Source organism: Lepidochelys kempii, chromosome 2, assembly GCF_965140265.1.
Source record: "Lepidochelys kempii isolate rLepKem1 chromosome 2, rLepKem1.hap2, whole genome shotgun sequence".
Taxonomy (NCBI): domain Eukaryota; kingdom Metazoa; phylum Chordata; order Testudines; family Cheloniidae; genus Lepidochelys; species Lepidochelys kempii.
Window position 1 is genome coordinate 64,218,292 of NC_133257.1, and position 15,895 is coordinate 64,234,186.

Genomic DNA, 15,895 nt, shown 5'->3' on the forward strand with positions numbered 1-15,895 from the left:
CCCCTTCTCCCCCCGAAGATTCTGACTCAAAAAGTTTTATTATCCTTGCTCCCCACATGAGCTGGTTATTAAACAAATCTAAAGAAGCAGCATTTGTAGTGATTGCACATTTCCACATTATATGTTTAAAAATGGCACATTTGCCTTCAGCCCAATGAATATATTGTGTTTCACTCAAATAAATAGTCAATTCTTAACATGAAAGAAGAAGAAATTTCTGTCTCTCTTTGCACTTAATGTAGTTGGCTGGTAAATCATCCTTTGGGAATTTGATGTTTCTGACAACTCAGAGCAATGAGGAAGAGATGCCCCAAACACATCAGTGGCTTTGTATTGCAGATTACTACTCAGAGATAAAGGGGAAAGAGTTCTGATCTACTTTTGAAGTACTAAAACAAATAGATACAATAAGATTGTTTTAGAAAAATAACCCCAGCCCTCTCTAAAGGGACGGTATCAAATAATTTAAACCCCACATTTGACCTAATTTAAAATTGGTGTAAAAAAGTGGGGACTGTTTCTCATTTAAAAAATGTCACTAATGAGCCCACACTAAAACACAAAATGAAATAAATCCACACTAGCCACATAACCAGGATGGAACATAAAGGATCCTGCCCAGCTAGGAGGACCTTAAACCTTTGTGCTATAAGCAGCTTGAATCTGAAGGTACATTACTGTAAGACATTAAAGGAAAAACCACTGACTTCGAAGGCGTTTGTGAGTGCGTTTCTCTCCTCTCAGGGTCAAAGCACTGTTCTTAATAAACATTTTTGCCACAGGGTTTTTCATTTAGCTCTGAGAAACTAAGTATTTGTAAACATACTGAACCACACACAGCTCATCAGTTCAGCTGGTAACCACTTTCTAGTTCAATGTACAATTTATTCATAATGGAAAAGAATAATCCAGCTACTGCTTGTGTACTGTGATCTGTACCTAGACTCAACGGTTACTTAGAGAAGTAAAAATATGTTCTAAGTATTTCTAGCCATAAAACTTTCAGGTCACATTAAAATGTGAGTATAACATGTGTATATATTATACATATACATGGCTGGAATCTAGTCGAAGTTACACCACTGTAAATCCAGAGTATTTCCCATTACTGAAACGGAAGAAGCAGTGCCAGATAGTGCTTGGAATTAATAAGATTATATGCTTCCAATTAATGGAGACCTAGCAGCTCCGAATTTCCTATAAAGCAAGATAACACATAGTGAACGTACTCCACAGTGAAGATTTTTATGGGACAGTATAAATTCTGACTGGAAGAAAACATCACATTGACAATATATTTACTATAAAACTCCACACGTTCCATTGTCAAAATGAGCAATACACACTTTGTTGTATTTCTGCTTTAAGCAGGCAGTGCAAGAACAAAAGCTTCCACCATGTGTTGTGAGCTGACAGCACCCTGTCTGCATTATATCAGCCGGTGCCACTAGAAAGATGTGTTACTTTTCTTTTCCCCACTTTCAGCAGAACATACACAATGCACTAGGTACTTCTGGCATTAGCCAGAAGATGGCACAGTTAGTACAGTGTAACAGCAAGCAAACTGGCATTCTGTCGCTCATATACCTTTCCATACTATAATTTATAGTCATTACTTTGCCATTGAAATTCTTGGACCAAAGCCATGTTAAAAAACACACACACCATAACCAACAACAATTTTAAAGATTCAATTTTGTGTGTGTATTTCATTAACTGCAGCAAACAATCTTATGCAGCAGGCTCCTACCTGGTGAGATTAAAAATGGGATTGAAGTGGGGTTTAACCAGAACAGCGACAACTTTAGCTGGAACACCAAAGTTATATTTTGCCATCGTCAGTGTGTCAGAAACTCATTTCCTGAGAGCAGCTTATGCCTTTGGCTAGCTGGAATAGACAAGGCCAGGGTCTCAGAGAGCCTCCAAACATAAAATTCAGCATTCAAGGACATCCTGTGAGTATAGGTTACTCACTGGTGATGGCACCTAGCTCTAGAAACTAGTGACTAGATTACACTAAGCCATGCATGTCATTTTTTTTTACTGGTGATCAGTAAAGATCCTCATCCCTTTTTAAGTCCCCCTTGCACTGCTGGAGCATACCATACTAGAGTGGTGCAAGGGGAAATTAAAGCTCCCTCAAAGCATCAGCTGAAGATTCCCTGAGTGCAGAAGAATCCTGAACCAGCCCCGCCTCCCCGCCCCCAGCCCCACTGACATAGGGTCTAAATTCTTAGGGCAACTGAGTCTGCTCTGATTTATGCTGGGGGCTGTGGCAGACCTGAGGATCAGGGGAGTGTACAGATGGTAGAAAATCACCTAGGTTTTTAGTATGTTACTAATATCATAGTGTGGTTGCTTAAATGAGTTGCTACAGGACTGAATTCTTCACTGCCGTGCATTGGTTTTGGCTACAGATACTGCAGCACAGGTGATTTCATGTAATCACTCTGTAGCGGTAAACAAAATATATCCTTTATTCTACTTAACACTATGAGCCAACATTTGCACTGATTTATACCCCATAAGAACCGATTGGCTTACATATAACATGCCTTTCACTTCAAGCATGTCACATGCTAGGAAATGCTGTCACTCCTCCATCAACATGATACCACATGAATTGATCGGGTATACTATTTTCCTGTAACAACTGGGAATAGGTTAATGGTAGTGTCTTTGAGCCAAATTAATCTCAGGTGAAACTCTAACAAGTTCAGTGGGTTTAGCCTGGGACACACGTGTCCAAAAGCATTTTGAAAACATGCCTTTATACGACTGGAATTAAGTAACTAGGGAACTGTGGGAAAACAGCTCATGCACTGTGATGTCAGTTACACTGTTCAATAATTCTTTGTGGTGCTAGCAATAGAATGAGAACATCAGTGGCTTCTCAGCAGTGTTTGGGACATAGCTGTTATTTAGTGGTACTCGCTCCCAATTATGGTGCTAGTCTTGAATGGCAACAGACATGCAATGGCAATTATTCCCTGAAGACCTACAACAAGGAAGCACTTCACATGCTCTCCTGTCATGCTAAGCGGAACTGATGAGCAGATGCAAGTGAAAGTTGGGGAGTAGGGATTAGATCCAGATGTTTCATTTGTTTAAAAATAAAGACCCCTGTAAACATAAACATTACACATAATGGACATGCAAGAAACAGAAATTACAGTGAAAAGTACAATCATTTGTAAACAGTCAGCCAAACAGTGAGGTAAAGAGCACACCTTAGAAAAGGCTGTCAAATAACAATCAATACAAATATCTATGCAGTTAGAAGGCAGACAAGATGCCCGTGGCCAAATTCATCCCTCTATAACCCTTGTGACTTCACTGGAGTTACACCTGAAATTTGATCATTTATTACTGTTTTTTCCAGCCCAGATCCTTTGCTTTATGTTACTCCGCTATCTGTCTCACTCTGAAATGTGGGAAGAAAACAGGAGGCAGGCTGTCCAGTTTGTCTGCTCTGTACACTGCCTTTGGTTTCATTGCAAATAGTCAGCCTTACTAATGAGCACTATGCAATGGAATCATTTTACATGGCTATATTTCTCAGCATCATAACAGTGTTATTGGCACCCTCGTCCAGATAAATGTCACAATACAAATATAGATTATATAGTAATTTAGATATATCAGAGAAGTACTGAGTATTGAAGGACGAAAGAACTGACAAAGCAAATGTGATGGAAATATATTTAAATGCTATTTCATCTAGATAGGCGTCTTTGTCACAGATAAATGCACTTAAAACATACACTGAACTTTCCCATCTGTAAAATGAGGCTACTACTACGTACATACCTGTCTCACAAGGCTGTTGAGGAGACTAATTTGTTAAACAATTTGAACATGTGAAGCACTACAATGATTAATATACTATGGGGGGATACATCAGAAGATCAGAATTTTGGAAAAATAAAATTCTGATTTCGGGAGATATTTCTGAATTTTAGATATTTCAAAATGTTTAAGTTATTGATAATTGGAGTTTATCTGCAAATAAGTACTAATTATTATTATTAAGGTAGATAAAAAGGTTAGCCAACAGGTGGTAAATTATAGCAAAGACATGCACAAGGAACACATGAATGGCTGACTGCCATTAACTTCCACTGACTTCAATGAGATTTGAGAGTGCTGAGAACTTTGCAGGGTTTAACCCCAAATACGTAAATGATGAATGAGGGTCTGGAGACAACGTGGGTGAGGTAGTATCTTCCACTGGACCAACTTCTGTTGGTGAAAGAGACAAGCTTTTGAGCTACACAGAGCTCTTCTTCACCAACAGAAGTTGGTCCAATAAAAGATATTACCTTGCCCTCCTTGCCTTTCTAATATTTTGGGACTATCACAATTATAACAACACTGTAAATGATCTGGAGTGAAGACTTTTAAACAAGCGGTTTCTGGCTGAAGATTTTATATGCTGGATAAGAGCTGAAGTGTTTTCTCACAGAAGGTATGTAGAAATGGGGTATGTAAATATTGAGTCTTTTGCTGTGTTGGAAGAAAACTTATTCACTGCAAAAAACAGCTCCCAGCTTGTAATTTATTATAATTAAACTAAATGAGACTAATTCTAGAAGGAGGCAAGCCAATTAGTTTGGGATGTCAATTTTGTTTGCCACTGTCAAACACTGTTATAGGACCTTGATAGATTGCTGGGTTGTTTTTTTTTAATCAGATAAACCTAAAGTGAAAGGAAATTAAACAGCCTGGCTCAGAGAGGCATACAGTGCTTGCCATTAAAAATTCAGAGTTTGTTACTGGTGGTATTTGAGATGACCAACTTTCCCCTTCACTTAGGGTAGGAAATAAATGTTGCGACTGGAGGGTATGTCTACACTGCAGTCAAAGGTGTGGCCTTGACTGCGCTGCTGGGGGCATGTAGGGTATGTGTAGCTAAACACTGCAGCAAAAGCAGCTCCCGCCACTCCCTGGGATGGGCAAAGGCTCCGGCCGCAGGGAGGAACTGTAGGAATATATGCTGAACACCCCTGTGTGTGCAGAGCAGGGGAAAAGTGGAGTATTCAGGCACGTAAACAAGTTTTAACAAAACTTTTTCAAAAAAAATCCTCGACTCTGAAGTGCACTGACATAGATAAGAGAAAGCTGTAGGCATCTGTTAGCTGTATCATATGCTTATAGGTTGTTATGTAAGGCTGTATGTATAAGAAACTAAATCACGCGCACCGGTACACACTCAAACAATAAACTCTACCGAGGGCCATTTTGTCAAATATAAGTGATTTACAAATATTAACTGTTCTGCAGTTTGGTCTTCTGAGGTCCAGCTGTGGTGTCTCAAAAATGACAGAGTTCTCCTATTAGTTTTGTGACAAACTACCCATTTTTGACATTCTCAGAAGACTAGGAGTTCAAGACAGGGCAGACCAAGTATCTGGCATCAGGGTGCAGCAGGGAACAACAGAAGAACACAGAGACTCAGAGAAATGTGGTATTATCTTTTGCACAAAGTATCCTCTTTTTTGGCACTATTTGACTTCTAGCGCTGCATACTGTCCTGTACTGCCTAGTCACAGAAAATACTGACACGTGATTTTATTGCATTGTCATTCTTGCTTGTTCTTGGCTTGGCAGTTGTTTCGTACATAGTTTCAGGAAAAAGTAGCCTACGTGAAATTACGGCAAGATCTATTTCTTCACAAAAGACAGTGTGATCTTTGGTTGAGCTGAATGTGAAAAGAGGGCAAGCACCACAAGACCTTCTGGGCTCAACAATCTAAAAATGATGGACAGCATTGTGTTTGCTGACTTTTTGATTAGGTTCTTGTTGGTAAATAGCACAAGTATAGTTTCCAATGTAAAGAACCAAGGCAAGCTTTAGTCTAGTTGTAATCTGTCAGTAACAGAAAATGCAAGTGAAGTAAGCTTCACATAAGACAATTAGTTGAGGGGCTGTATGCCTCAGCCCATTGATGATGGGCAAGAAATCATTAGCATCTGAAGACTCTTTGTGGCTTATATGGAAGAACCTGGTGGCCTCGGTCCAGTTCCTAATGGACAGGTGCAGGTGTGCACATCACAAATACCATCCCTCCTGACAGTTTCATCAAAGAAGTAACAAACTGAGTAAGCACAAAGATGGAAGTGCTCTCACAGCCCTACAGGTTTTTCTTCCAAAACTTGAGGCTGATTGGCAGACCTTTCTGAGGAAGCTTGTGATGCTGTCTCCGAGGGAGTACTGGTTCCATGGAGGGAGTACTGGTTCCATGGAGAGGCAGAGGACTTCCCTCTCTCAGCCTTGTATCATATGCAATATTCTAAATAGTAATTAATAAAAAAGAAATTATGAAAAAAGTCTTGCGAAAAAGACTGCCAACTCCCCACAGAAAATAGCTTTTGCGTATGACTTTTCTTTTTATACTGGTGGTGACTGAATATAAAACAAAATGCCGCACAGTTACATACATGTCCTTTTTCGATAAGTATTTACAGAAAATTTTACAAACTTTTATACACATTTTCATATCCAGATCTTCTTGTTTACTTTTAAATGAAGAACAAAATTCACCCCAGAGACTCCTAAGGCTGTAGATGGTGCCTATATTGTACATTCATGCTTGGCTTCTTCCTGGGAAGAGGGGAAAAGAGTAAAAAAAATGTGCAAATTACAGACATCTAAAAGAGCCCTGCTTTTAAGGGTTCTTGGAGACTGACATCAATAGAGAACATCCATTTCACTTCTCTTCAACTCACAGACAACTACTGTTTGTGGGTGCAGGGGAGGAGACGAAAAGAGGGAGAAGAAACCATATATGAATTGGAATATTTAGACAAGCATATTGGTAATTAGGACATCTGGAAAAGAAGAATTATTTATCAGTTTCTACTACTTACAGTAGCTCAACCAACATTAGGTGCAGACTTTGTGAATGTCTGATACATTATTGAAGACAGTCCATATTACACTATAGGTGTCTAACCCCTGACGTATTCTGGAGTCATATTATCATTTACCAACACTATCTTTGTCAGGCACAGTATGATTGTATCAGTCCAGAAATACTGAGTTTCTTGAGAAACACACATTTTTCTCTCAGAATTTTCACAGGTTGATTTGTTTTCATGCCTTAACACTAGGTATTGTAAAAAAACAAAATTAAAAAAAGAAAACAATTTACAATTTACAAGTGTCCATATAAGTAAATAATTTAAAAAATCCAATATCATCTACAAGTATCCATCTAATGGCAATGCTGATAATGATACTGAGGCTGCGACTGAAGGATTCAGTCACACTGGGAAGAGCAATCCACACACTCTGTGAGAAATATAGGACATGTCTCTTCTGTGATAACGGTTCACAAAGTTGGTCTTTTCTTCTGAAGTCTGTTTCTTCAGCAACAGCAGCAGTGCTGAGTCAATGTTCATTACTTAGTTCGACCTGTAAAGAGATATGAATTACTAATCTATCAACAAGATGCTAACAGACCTCTGGGTGTTCATTTCCTATGTTGGTGGTGACCAAGTATAAGGTCACAATTGAATAGGCTCCTAGGAACAGAGAAAATACTGACTGCATGGCCGCATGCCTAGGAAGCATTTGTGGCAGTTTTGAAGGAGACTCCCTCCCCTCCCATTCTCTCCTTTGGTTAAAGGGCGTGTGTGTGTGTGCCATGATGGTGACAGAAGCTGGAGAAAGCATTGCACCTGGTAAGGTGTCAGAAGCTGTCAGAATGATGGATTTCCCTCGGCTTCATTATATTAAATGAATCATATTTTTGTATGCTGGCTCATGACACTCTCATCTGACCTGGTTATGGCAAATACATCTGAACTGGATCCACATACGACTTTGGTTCACAGCCATATGTCAGCTGAGTTTGTGAATCCGCACATACCATCCCTCTGACCATGTTTTATCAATCACTGTATTCTGGGACCATTCGTGTGGTTATTTTATATTGATTCACAGTGCCTGGAGGATGTGCACAGTGTAGTGTCAGAAGCAGGTGTGATAGTCCTGATTCACAGAGAGTTGTGAAGGAGGAAGGCCAGCTAACCTGGTTACATGAGCATAGTCAGGGGTCCTATCCACACAGCAAAATAGAGAGTTATGATTATGGGGGCAGGTAAAACTTTGGTTTTTTTTATTTTAAATATACTACCTTCCCACGCCCCTTACCAAAACTTTCTGTCTCCTCACCCAACTAACTTAAGCAAGGGTATGTCTACACTACGGAATAAGGTCGAATTTATAGAAGTTGGTTTTTTAGAAATCGGTTTTATATATTCGAGTGTGTGTGTCCCCACAGAAAATGCTCTAAGTGCATTAAGTGCATTAACTCGGCGGAGTGCTTCCACAGAACCGAGGCTAGAGTCGACTTCCGGAGTGTTGCACTGTGGGTAGCTATCCCACAGTTCCCGCAGTCTCCGCTGCCCATTGGAATTCTGGATTGAGATCCCAATGCCTGATGGGGCAAAACATTGTCGCGGGTGGTTCTGGGTACATACCCAGGCCCCCGTTCCCTCCCTCCCTCCGTGAAAGCAAGGACAGACAATCGTTTCGCACCTTTTTTCCTGAGTTACCTGTGCAGACGCCATACCACGGCAAGCATGGAGCCCGCTCAGGTAACCATCACCGTATGTCTCCTGGGTGCTGGCAGACGCGGTACGGTGTTGCTACACAGTAGCAGCAACCCCTTGCCTTGTGGCAGCAGACGGTGTAATATGACTGGTAGCCATCATCGTCGTGTCCGAGGTGCTCCTGGCCATGTCGGCTGGGAGCTCCTGGGCAGACATGGGTGCAGGGACTAAATTTGGAGTGACTTGACCAGGTCATTCTCTTTAGTCCTGCAGTCAGTCCTATTGAACCGTCTTATGGTGAGCAGGCAGGCGATACGGATTGCTAGCAGTTGTACTGTACCATCTTCTGCCGGGCAGGCAAGAGATGAGGATGGCTAGCAGTCGTACTGTACCATCTTCTGCCGAGCAGCCATGAGATGTGGATGGCATGCAGTCCTTCTGCATCGTCTGCTGCCAGCCAAAGATGTAAAAGATAGATGGAGATGGATAGATGGATCAAAACAAGAAATAGACCAGATTTGTTTTGTACTCATTTGCTTCCCCCCCTCCCCTGTCTAGGGGACTCATTCCTCTAGGTCACACTGTTGTCACTCACAGAGAAGGTGCAGCGAGGTAAATCTAGCCATGTATCAATCAGAGGCCAGGCTAACCTCCTTGTTCCAATAAGAACAATAACTTAGGTGCATCATTTCTTATTGAAACCCTCCATGAAGTCCTGCCTGAAATACTCCTTGATGTAAAGCCACCCCCTTTGTTGATTTTAGATCTCTGAATCCAACCCTGTAAGCCATGTCGTCAGTCGCCCCTCCCTCCATCAGAGCAACGGAAGACAATCGTTCCATGCCTTTTTTCTGTGCGGACGCCATACCAAGGCAAGCATGGAGGCCGCTCAGCTCACTTTGGCAATTAGGAGCACATTCAACACCACACGCAGTATATCCAGCAGTATATGCAGCACCAGAACCTGGCAAAGCGATACCGGGCGAGGAGGCGATGTCAGCGTGGTCACGGTGAGTGATCAGGACATGGACACAGATTTCTCTGAAAGCATGGGCCCTGACAATGCATGCATCATGGTGCTAATGGGGCAGGTTCATGCTGTGGAACGCCGATTCTGGGCTCGGGAAACAAGCACAGACTGGTGGGATCACATAGTGTTGCAGGTCTGGGACGATTCCCAGTGGCTGCGAAACTTTCGCATGCGTAAGGGCACTTTCATGGAACTTTGTGACTTGCTTTCCCCTGCCCTGAAGCGCATGAATACCAAGATGAGAGCAGCCCTCACAGTTGAGAAGCGAGTGGTGATAGCCCTGTGGAAGCTTGCAACGCCAGACAGTTACCGGTCAGTTGGGAATCAATTTGGAGTGGGCAAATCTACTGTTGGGGCTGCTGTGATGCAAGTAGCCCACGCAATCAAAGATCTGCTGATATCAAGGGTAGTGACCCTGGGAAATGTGCAGGTCATAGTGGATGGCTTTGCTGCAATGGGATTCCCTAACTGTGGTGGGGCCATAGACGGAACCCATATCCCTATCTTGGCACCGGAGCACCAAGCCGCCGAGTACATAAACCGCAAGGGGTACTTTTCAATAATGCTGCAAGCTCTGGTGGATCACAAGGGACGTTTCACCAACATCAACGTGGGATGGCCAGGAAAGGTACATGACGCTCGCATCTTCAGGAACTCTGGTCTGTTTCAAAAGCTGCAGGAAGGGACTTTATTCCCAGACCAGAAAATAACTGTTGGGGATGTTGAAATGCCTATAGCTATCCTTGGGGACCCAGCCTACCCCTTAATGCCATGGCTCATGAAGCCATACACAGGCAGCCTGGACAGTAGTCAGGAGCTGTTCAACTACAGGCTGAGCAAGTGCAGAATGGTGGTAGAATGTGCATTTGGACGTTTAAAGGCGCGCTGGCGCAGTTTACTGACTCGCTTAGACCTCAGCGAAACCAATATTCCTACTGTTATTACTGCTTGCTGTGTGCTCCACAATATCTGTGAGAGTAAGGGGGAGACGTTTATGGCGGGGTGTGAGGTTGAGGCAAATCGCCTAGCTGCTGGTTACGCGCAGCCAGACACCAGGGCGGTTAGAAGAGCACAGGAGGGTGCGGTACGCATCAGAGAAGCTTTGAAAACCAGTTTCATGACTGGCCAGGCTACGGTGTGAAAGTTCTGTTTGTTTCTCCTTGATGAAACCCCCCGCCCCTTGGTTCACTCTACTTCCCTGTAAGCTAACCACCCTCCCCTCCTCCCTTCGACCAAAGTCATTGTTGCTTCACATTCATGCATTCTTTATTCATTCATCACACAAATAGGGGGATGACTACCAAGGTAGCCCAGGAGGGGTGGTGGAGGAGAGAAGGAAAATGCCACACAGCACTTTAAAAGTTTACAACTTTAAAATTTATTGAATGCCAGACTTCTTTTTTTGGGGCAATCCTCTGTGGCGGAGTTGCTGGTTGGCTGGTGGCCCCCCCCACCGCGTTCTTGGGCATCTGAGTGTGGAGGCTATGGAACTTGGGGAGGAGGGCGGTTGGTTACACAAGGGCTGTAGTGGCAGTCTGTGCTCCAGCTGCCTTTGCTGCAGCTCAACCATACACTGGAGCATACTGGTTTGGTCCTCCAGCAGCCTCAGCATTGAATCCTGCCTCCTCTCATCATGCTGCTGCCACATTTGAGCTTCAGCCCTGTCTTCAGCCCACCTCTTACACTCTTCAGCCTGCCACCTCTCCTCCTTTTTTCAAAAACCACACACACAAACTCACTCTTTGTGTATGTGGTTTTTGGAAAAAAAGGGGGGGGAGTGAGAAAACCTGCATTAGTGCTGGAAATGGCCCACCTTGATTATCATACACATTGTAAAGAGAGTGGTCACTTTGGATGGGCTATTACCAGCAGGAGAATGAGTTTGTGTGTGGGGGGGCGGAGGGTGAGAAAACCTGGATTTGTGCTGGAAATGGCCCAACTTGATTATCATTCACATTGTAAGGAGAGTGATCACTTTAGATAAGCTATTACCAGCAGGAGAGTGGGGTGGGGGGAGGTATTTTTTCATGCTTTGTGTGTATAAAAAGATCTTCTACACTTTCCACAGTATGCATCCGATGAAGTGAGCTGTAGCTCATGAAAGCTTATGCTCAAATAAATTGGTTAGTCTCTAAGGTGCCACAAGTACTCCTTTTCTTTTTGCGAATACAGACTAACACGGCTGTTACTCTGAAACTTGCTATTAACATTATATACATAGCACATGTGCTTTCGTTACAAGGTCACATTTTGCCTCCCCCCACCGCGTGGCTACCCCCTCAACCCTTCCCCCTCCCCGTGGCTAACAGCGGGGAACATTTCTGTTTAGCCACAGGCAAACAGCCCAGCAGGAACGGGCTCCTCTGAGTGTCCCCTGAAGAAAAGCACTCTATTTCAACCAGGTGACCATGAATTATATCTCACTCTCCTGAGGATAACACAGAGAGATAAAGAACGGATGTTGTTTGAACGCCAGCAAACATACACTGCAATGCTTTGTTGTACAATGATTCCTGAGTACGCGTTACTGGCCTGGAGTGGTAAAGTGTCCTACCATGAAGGACGCAATAAGGCTGCCCTCCCCAGAAACCTTCTGCAAAGGCTTTGGGAGTACATCCAGGAGAGCCGCGAATGCCAGGGCAAAGTAATCCTTTCACATGCTTGCTTTTAAACCATGTATAGTATTTTAAAAGGTACACTCACCAGAGGTCCCTTCTCTGCCTGCTGGGTCCAGGAAGCAGCCTTGGGTGGGTTCAGGGGGTACTGGCTCCAGGTCCAGGGTGAGAAACAGTTCCTGGCTGTTGGGAAAACCGGTTTCTCTGCTTGCTTGCTGTGAGCTATCTACAACTTCATCATCATCATCATCATCATCATCTTCTTCGTCCCCAAAATCTGCTTCCGTGTTGCCTCCATCTCCATTGAAGGAGTCAAATAACACGGCTGGGGTAGTGGTGGCTGAACCCCCTAAAATGGCATTCAGCTCATCATAGAAGCGGCATGTTTGGGGCTCTGACCCGGAGCGGCTGTTCGCCTCTCTGGTTTTCTGGTAGGCTTGCCTCAGCTCCTTCAGTTTCACGCGGCACTGCTTCGGGTCCCTGTTATGGCCTCTGTCCTTCATGCCCTGAGAGATTTTGACAAAGGTTTTGGCATTTCGAAAACTGGAACGGAGTTCCAATAGCACGGATTCCTCTCCCCAAACAGCGATCAGATCCCGTACCTCCCGTTCGGTCCATGCTGGAGCTCTTTTGCGATTCTGGGACTCCATCATGGTCACCTCTGCTGATGAGCTCTGCATGGTCACCTGCAGCTTGCCATGCTGGCCAAACAGGAAATGAGATTCAAAAGTTCACGGTTCTTTTCCTGTCTACCTGGCCAGTGCATCTGAGTTGAGAGTGCTGTCCAGAGCGGTCACAATGGAGCACTCTGGGATAGCTCCCAGAGGCCAATACCATCGAATTGTGTCCACAGTACCCCAAATTCGAGCCGGCAAGGCCGATTTAAGCGCTAATCCACTTGTCAGGGGTGGAGTAAGGAAATCGATTTTAAGAGCCCTTTAAGTCGAAATAAATGGCTTCATCGTGTGGCCGGGTGCAGGTTTACATCGATTTAACGCTGCTAAATTCAACCTAAAGTCCTAGTGTAGACCAGGGCCTAGAGCTTAATGCTGCCCTAGAACTGTGTGAAAATGTAATGTCCCTTCAGCCTGATGATCCCCTTTATAAGCTGTTTACTTTTGCTTCCAAAGAGAACACATTCATATTTTCCTCTCCCTCCCTTGTCCATTTTTTTCCTTATTTCATCTCTGTGTTGTCTCCTCCTTTACTTCTGCACATCTTCACCTAGACTGTAACCACCTCAGGGCAAAGAATGTGTCTGTACTGTAGAGTGCCAGGCAAACAAACAATAAACTGACAAGCTATGCTCATTTATTTGTGCACAAAGAAATGCTTCCTAGGAGAAGGCATTTAACTTTAGCATCTCTTCAGGGGTGAAAAGGACAACTATTCTTAGACTTGCTAATCATTAATAATTATGGGAGCCCTGGACAGATACTATAATATGGCCTATGCATATACAAGAAAATGAATTATCCACAGCTGACTAAAGATCTCTTTCACAGTTTCGATAAGGCCATAGAACTTTGCATGTTTGAAGTCCTATGCTTTGTTAATCTCTCAGAATCCATGGAAGTCTTATAATGTGACTCCCAGGTACTGAGCAGGACAATTCACAAATAGAGAAGAGGTTGTGATTTGCTGTTCAGTAGGAGTTGATCAAACTGATTCAGAAAAGTTTAGGAACCTACCTATTCCCTGGTATTTTACTACCCACCACAGAAGGAAGAGCGGGTAATTCTACAATACTTTCTTAACCAAATGCCTACAAAATAAATCCCACTGATATGACAAGTGGGGAGAGAACTGAATGCCCAACCTGGCTATAATCTATAAAAAGAGTCACATTTTTACTTTTCCTCAGGAGTGAAATGATGAAGACAGTAAAAGACACATAAATGGATTAAGAGCCTTCATAAAAGTTAACAAGTATCTTTCTTGTTCATCTGCAACTTCCAAGTGAAAAGAAATGGAGTTTTTCACAGTTTGGATACTGAAAAGCTCATTCCTCAAGAGGACTGTGGTATTCCTGGACATCTACAATTGATATAGATAGCAATTTACTGAAAGACAACAAGCAGGCAGGTTGATGCACTGCAGACAGATAGCATTTGCAAACCAATGGATAGCACAGTTCAGTGACTATCCAAATTGTCTCCTGAAGCTTGGCTTTTAATTCAAATTTACCTTGATCATTGACATTCTTCTTCCCCCCTTGTTTAAGCAAAGATCCTATTTGTACTTTGCCATTACTTAAAACCACAATATCACTGAATACGTTTATTATTGCTTTATACTCCACAGCTGCAGGGCTGCCAGCTGTGATCTTGTTAGGTCTCACAAGTTAACCCAAGCAGGACCTGGAAAGAATGGGGGACGTCTCCCATTTAGCAGATGCAATTTATGTCCACAAAATTTGCCTACCAACAAAATGAATTCTGAGTGCAAATCTTCATTCAAGTGTCTCTACCTGATCTGAGCTTGGAAACAGGTAATTTGATGTGAACATTCTCAAATTTTTGCCCCTAATTCATGGAATCCTAGAATATCAGGGTTGGAAGGGACCTGAGGAGATCATCTAGTCTAACCCCCTGCCCAGAGCAGGACCAATCCCCAACTAAATCATCCCAGCCAGGGCTTTGTCAAGCCTGACCTTAAAAACTTCTAAGGAAGGGGATTCCACCACCTCCCGAGGTAACGCATTCCAGTGTTTCACCACCCTCCTAGTGAAAAAGTTTTTCCTAATATCCAACCTAAATCTCCCCCACTGCAACTTGAGACCATTACTCCTTGTCCTGTCATCTGCTAAAACTGAGAATAGTCTAGATCTATCCTCTTTGGATCCACCTTTCAGGTAGTTAAAAGCAGCTATCAAATCCCTTGGCAACAAGGGAGGCTTCACCACCCTCCTAGTGAAAAAGTTTTTCCTAATATCCAACCTAAACCTCCCCCACTGCTTTTCCTAATATCCCACCTAAACCATTACTCCTTGTTCTCTCATCTGGTACCACGGAGAACAGTCTAGATCCATCCTCTTTAGAACCCCCTTTCAGGTAGCTGAAAGCAGCTATCAAATTCCCCCTCATTCTTTTCTTCTGCAGACTAAACATCCCCAGTTCCCTCAGCCTCTCCTCATAAGTCATGTGTTCCAGTCCCCTAATAATTTGTGTTGTCCTCCGCTGAACTCTTTCCAATTCTTCCACATCCTTCTTGTAGTGTGGGGCCCAAAACTGGACACAGTACTCCGGATGGGGCCTCACCAATGCCAAATAGAGGGGAATGATTCCATCCCTCGATCTGCTGGCAATGCTCCTACTTATGCAGCCCAAAATGCTGTTAGCCTTCTTGGCAACAAGGGCACACTGTTGACTCATATCCAGCTTCTCATCCACTGTAACCCCAAGGTCCTTTTCTGCAGAACTGCTGCCTAGCCACTTGGTCCCTAGTCTGTAGCACTGCATGAGATTCTTCTGTCCTAAGTGCAGGACTCTGCACTTGTCCTTGTTGAACCTCATCAGATTTCTTTCGGCCCAATCCTCTAATTTTTCTAGGTCCCTCTGTATCCTATCCCTACCCTCCAGTGTATCTACCTCTCCTTCCAGTTTAGTGTCATCTGCAAACTTGCTGAGGGTGCAATCCACACCATCCTCCAGATCTTTAATGAAGATATTGAACAAAACCAGCCCCAGGA

General features: G+C 43.3%; 1 protein-coding gene across 4 annotated transcripts in view; it reads right to left on the reverse strand.

Annotated features, from left to right (window-relative positions):
- NKAIN3 (sodium/potassium transporting ATPase interacting 3) overlaps positions 1–15,895 on the reverse strand; it is a 664,031-nt gene that overhangs the window by 13,077 nt on the left and 635,059 nt on the right. For 3 of the 4 annotated variants that reach the window (XM_073331058.1, XM_073331054.1, XM_073331059.1), the window contains one exon: positions 1,221–7,417. The exons of the other annotated variant lie outside the window; for it this stretch is intronic. In XM_073331058.1, coding sequence (XP_073187159.1) covers positions 7,404–7,417 — 14 coding nt within the window. In that variant the 3' untranslated portion in view covers positions 1,221–7,403. Of the gene's footprint in view, positions 1–1,220; positions 7,418–15,895 lie in introns of those variants that run through there. 4 annotated transcript variants of the gene reach the window in all.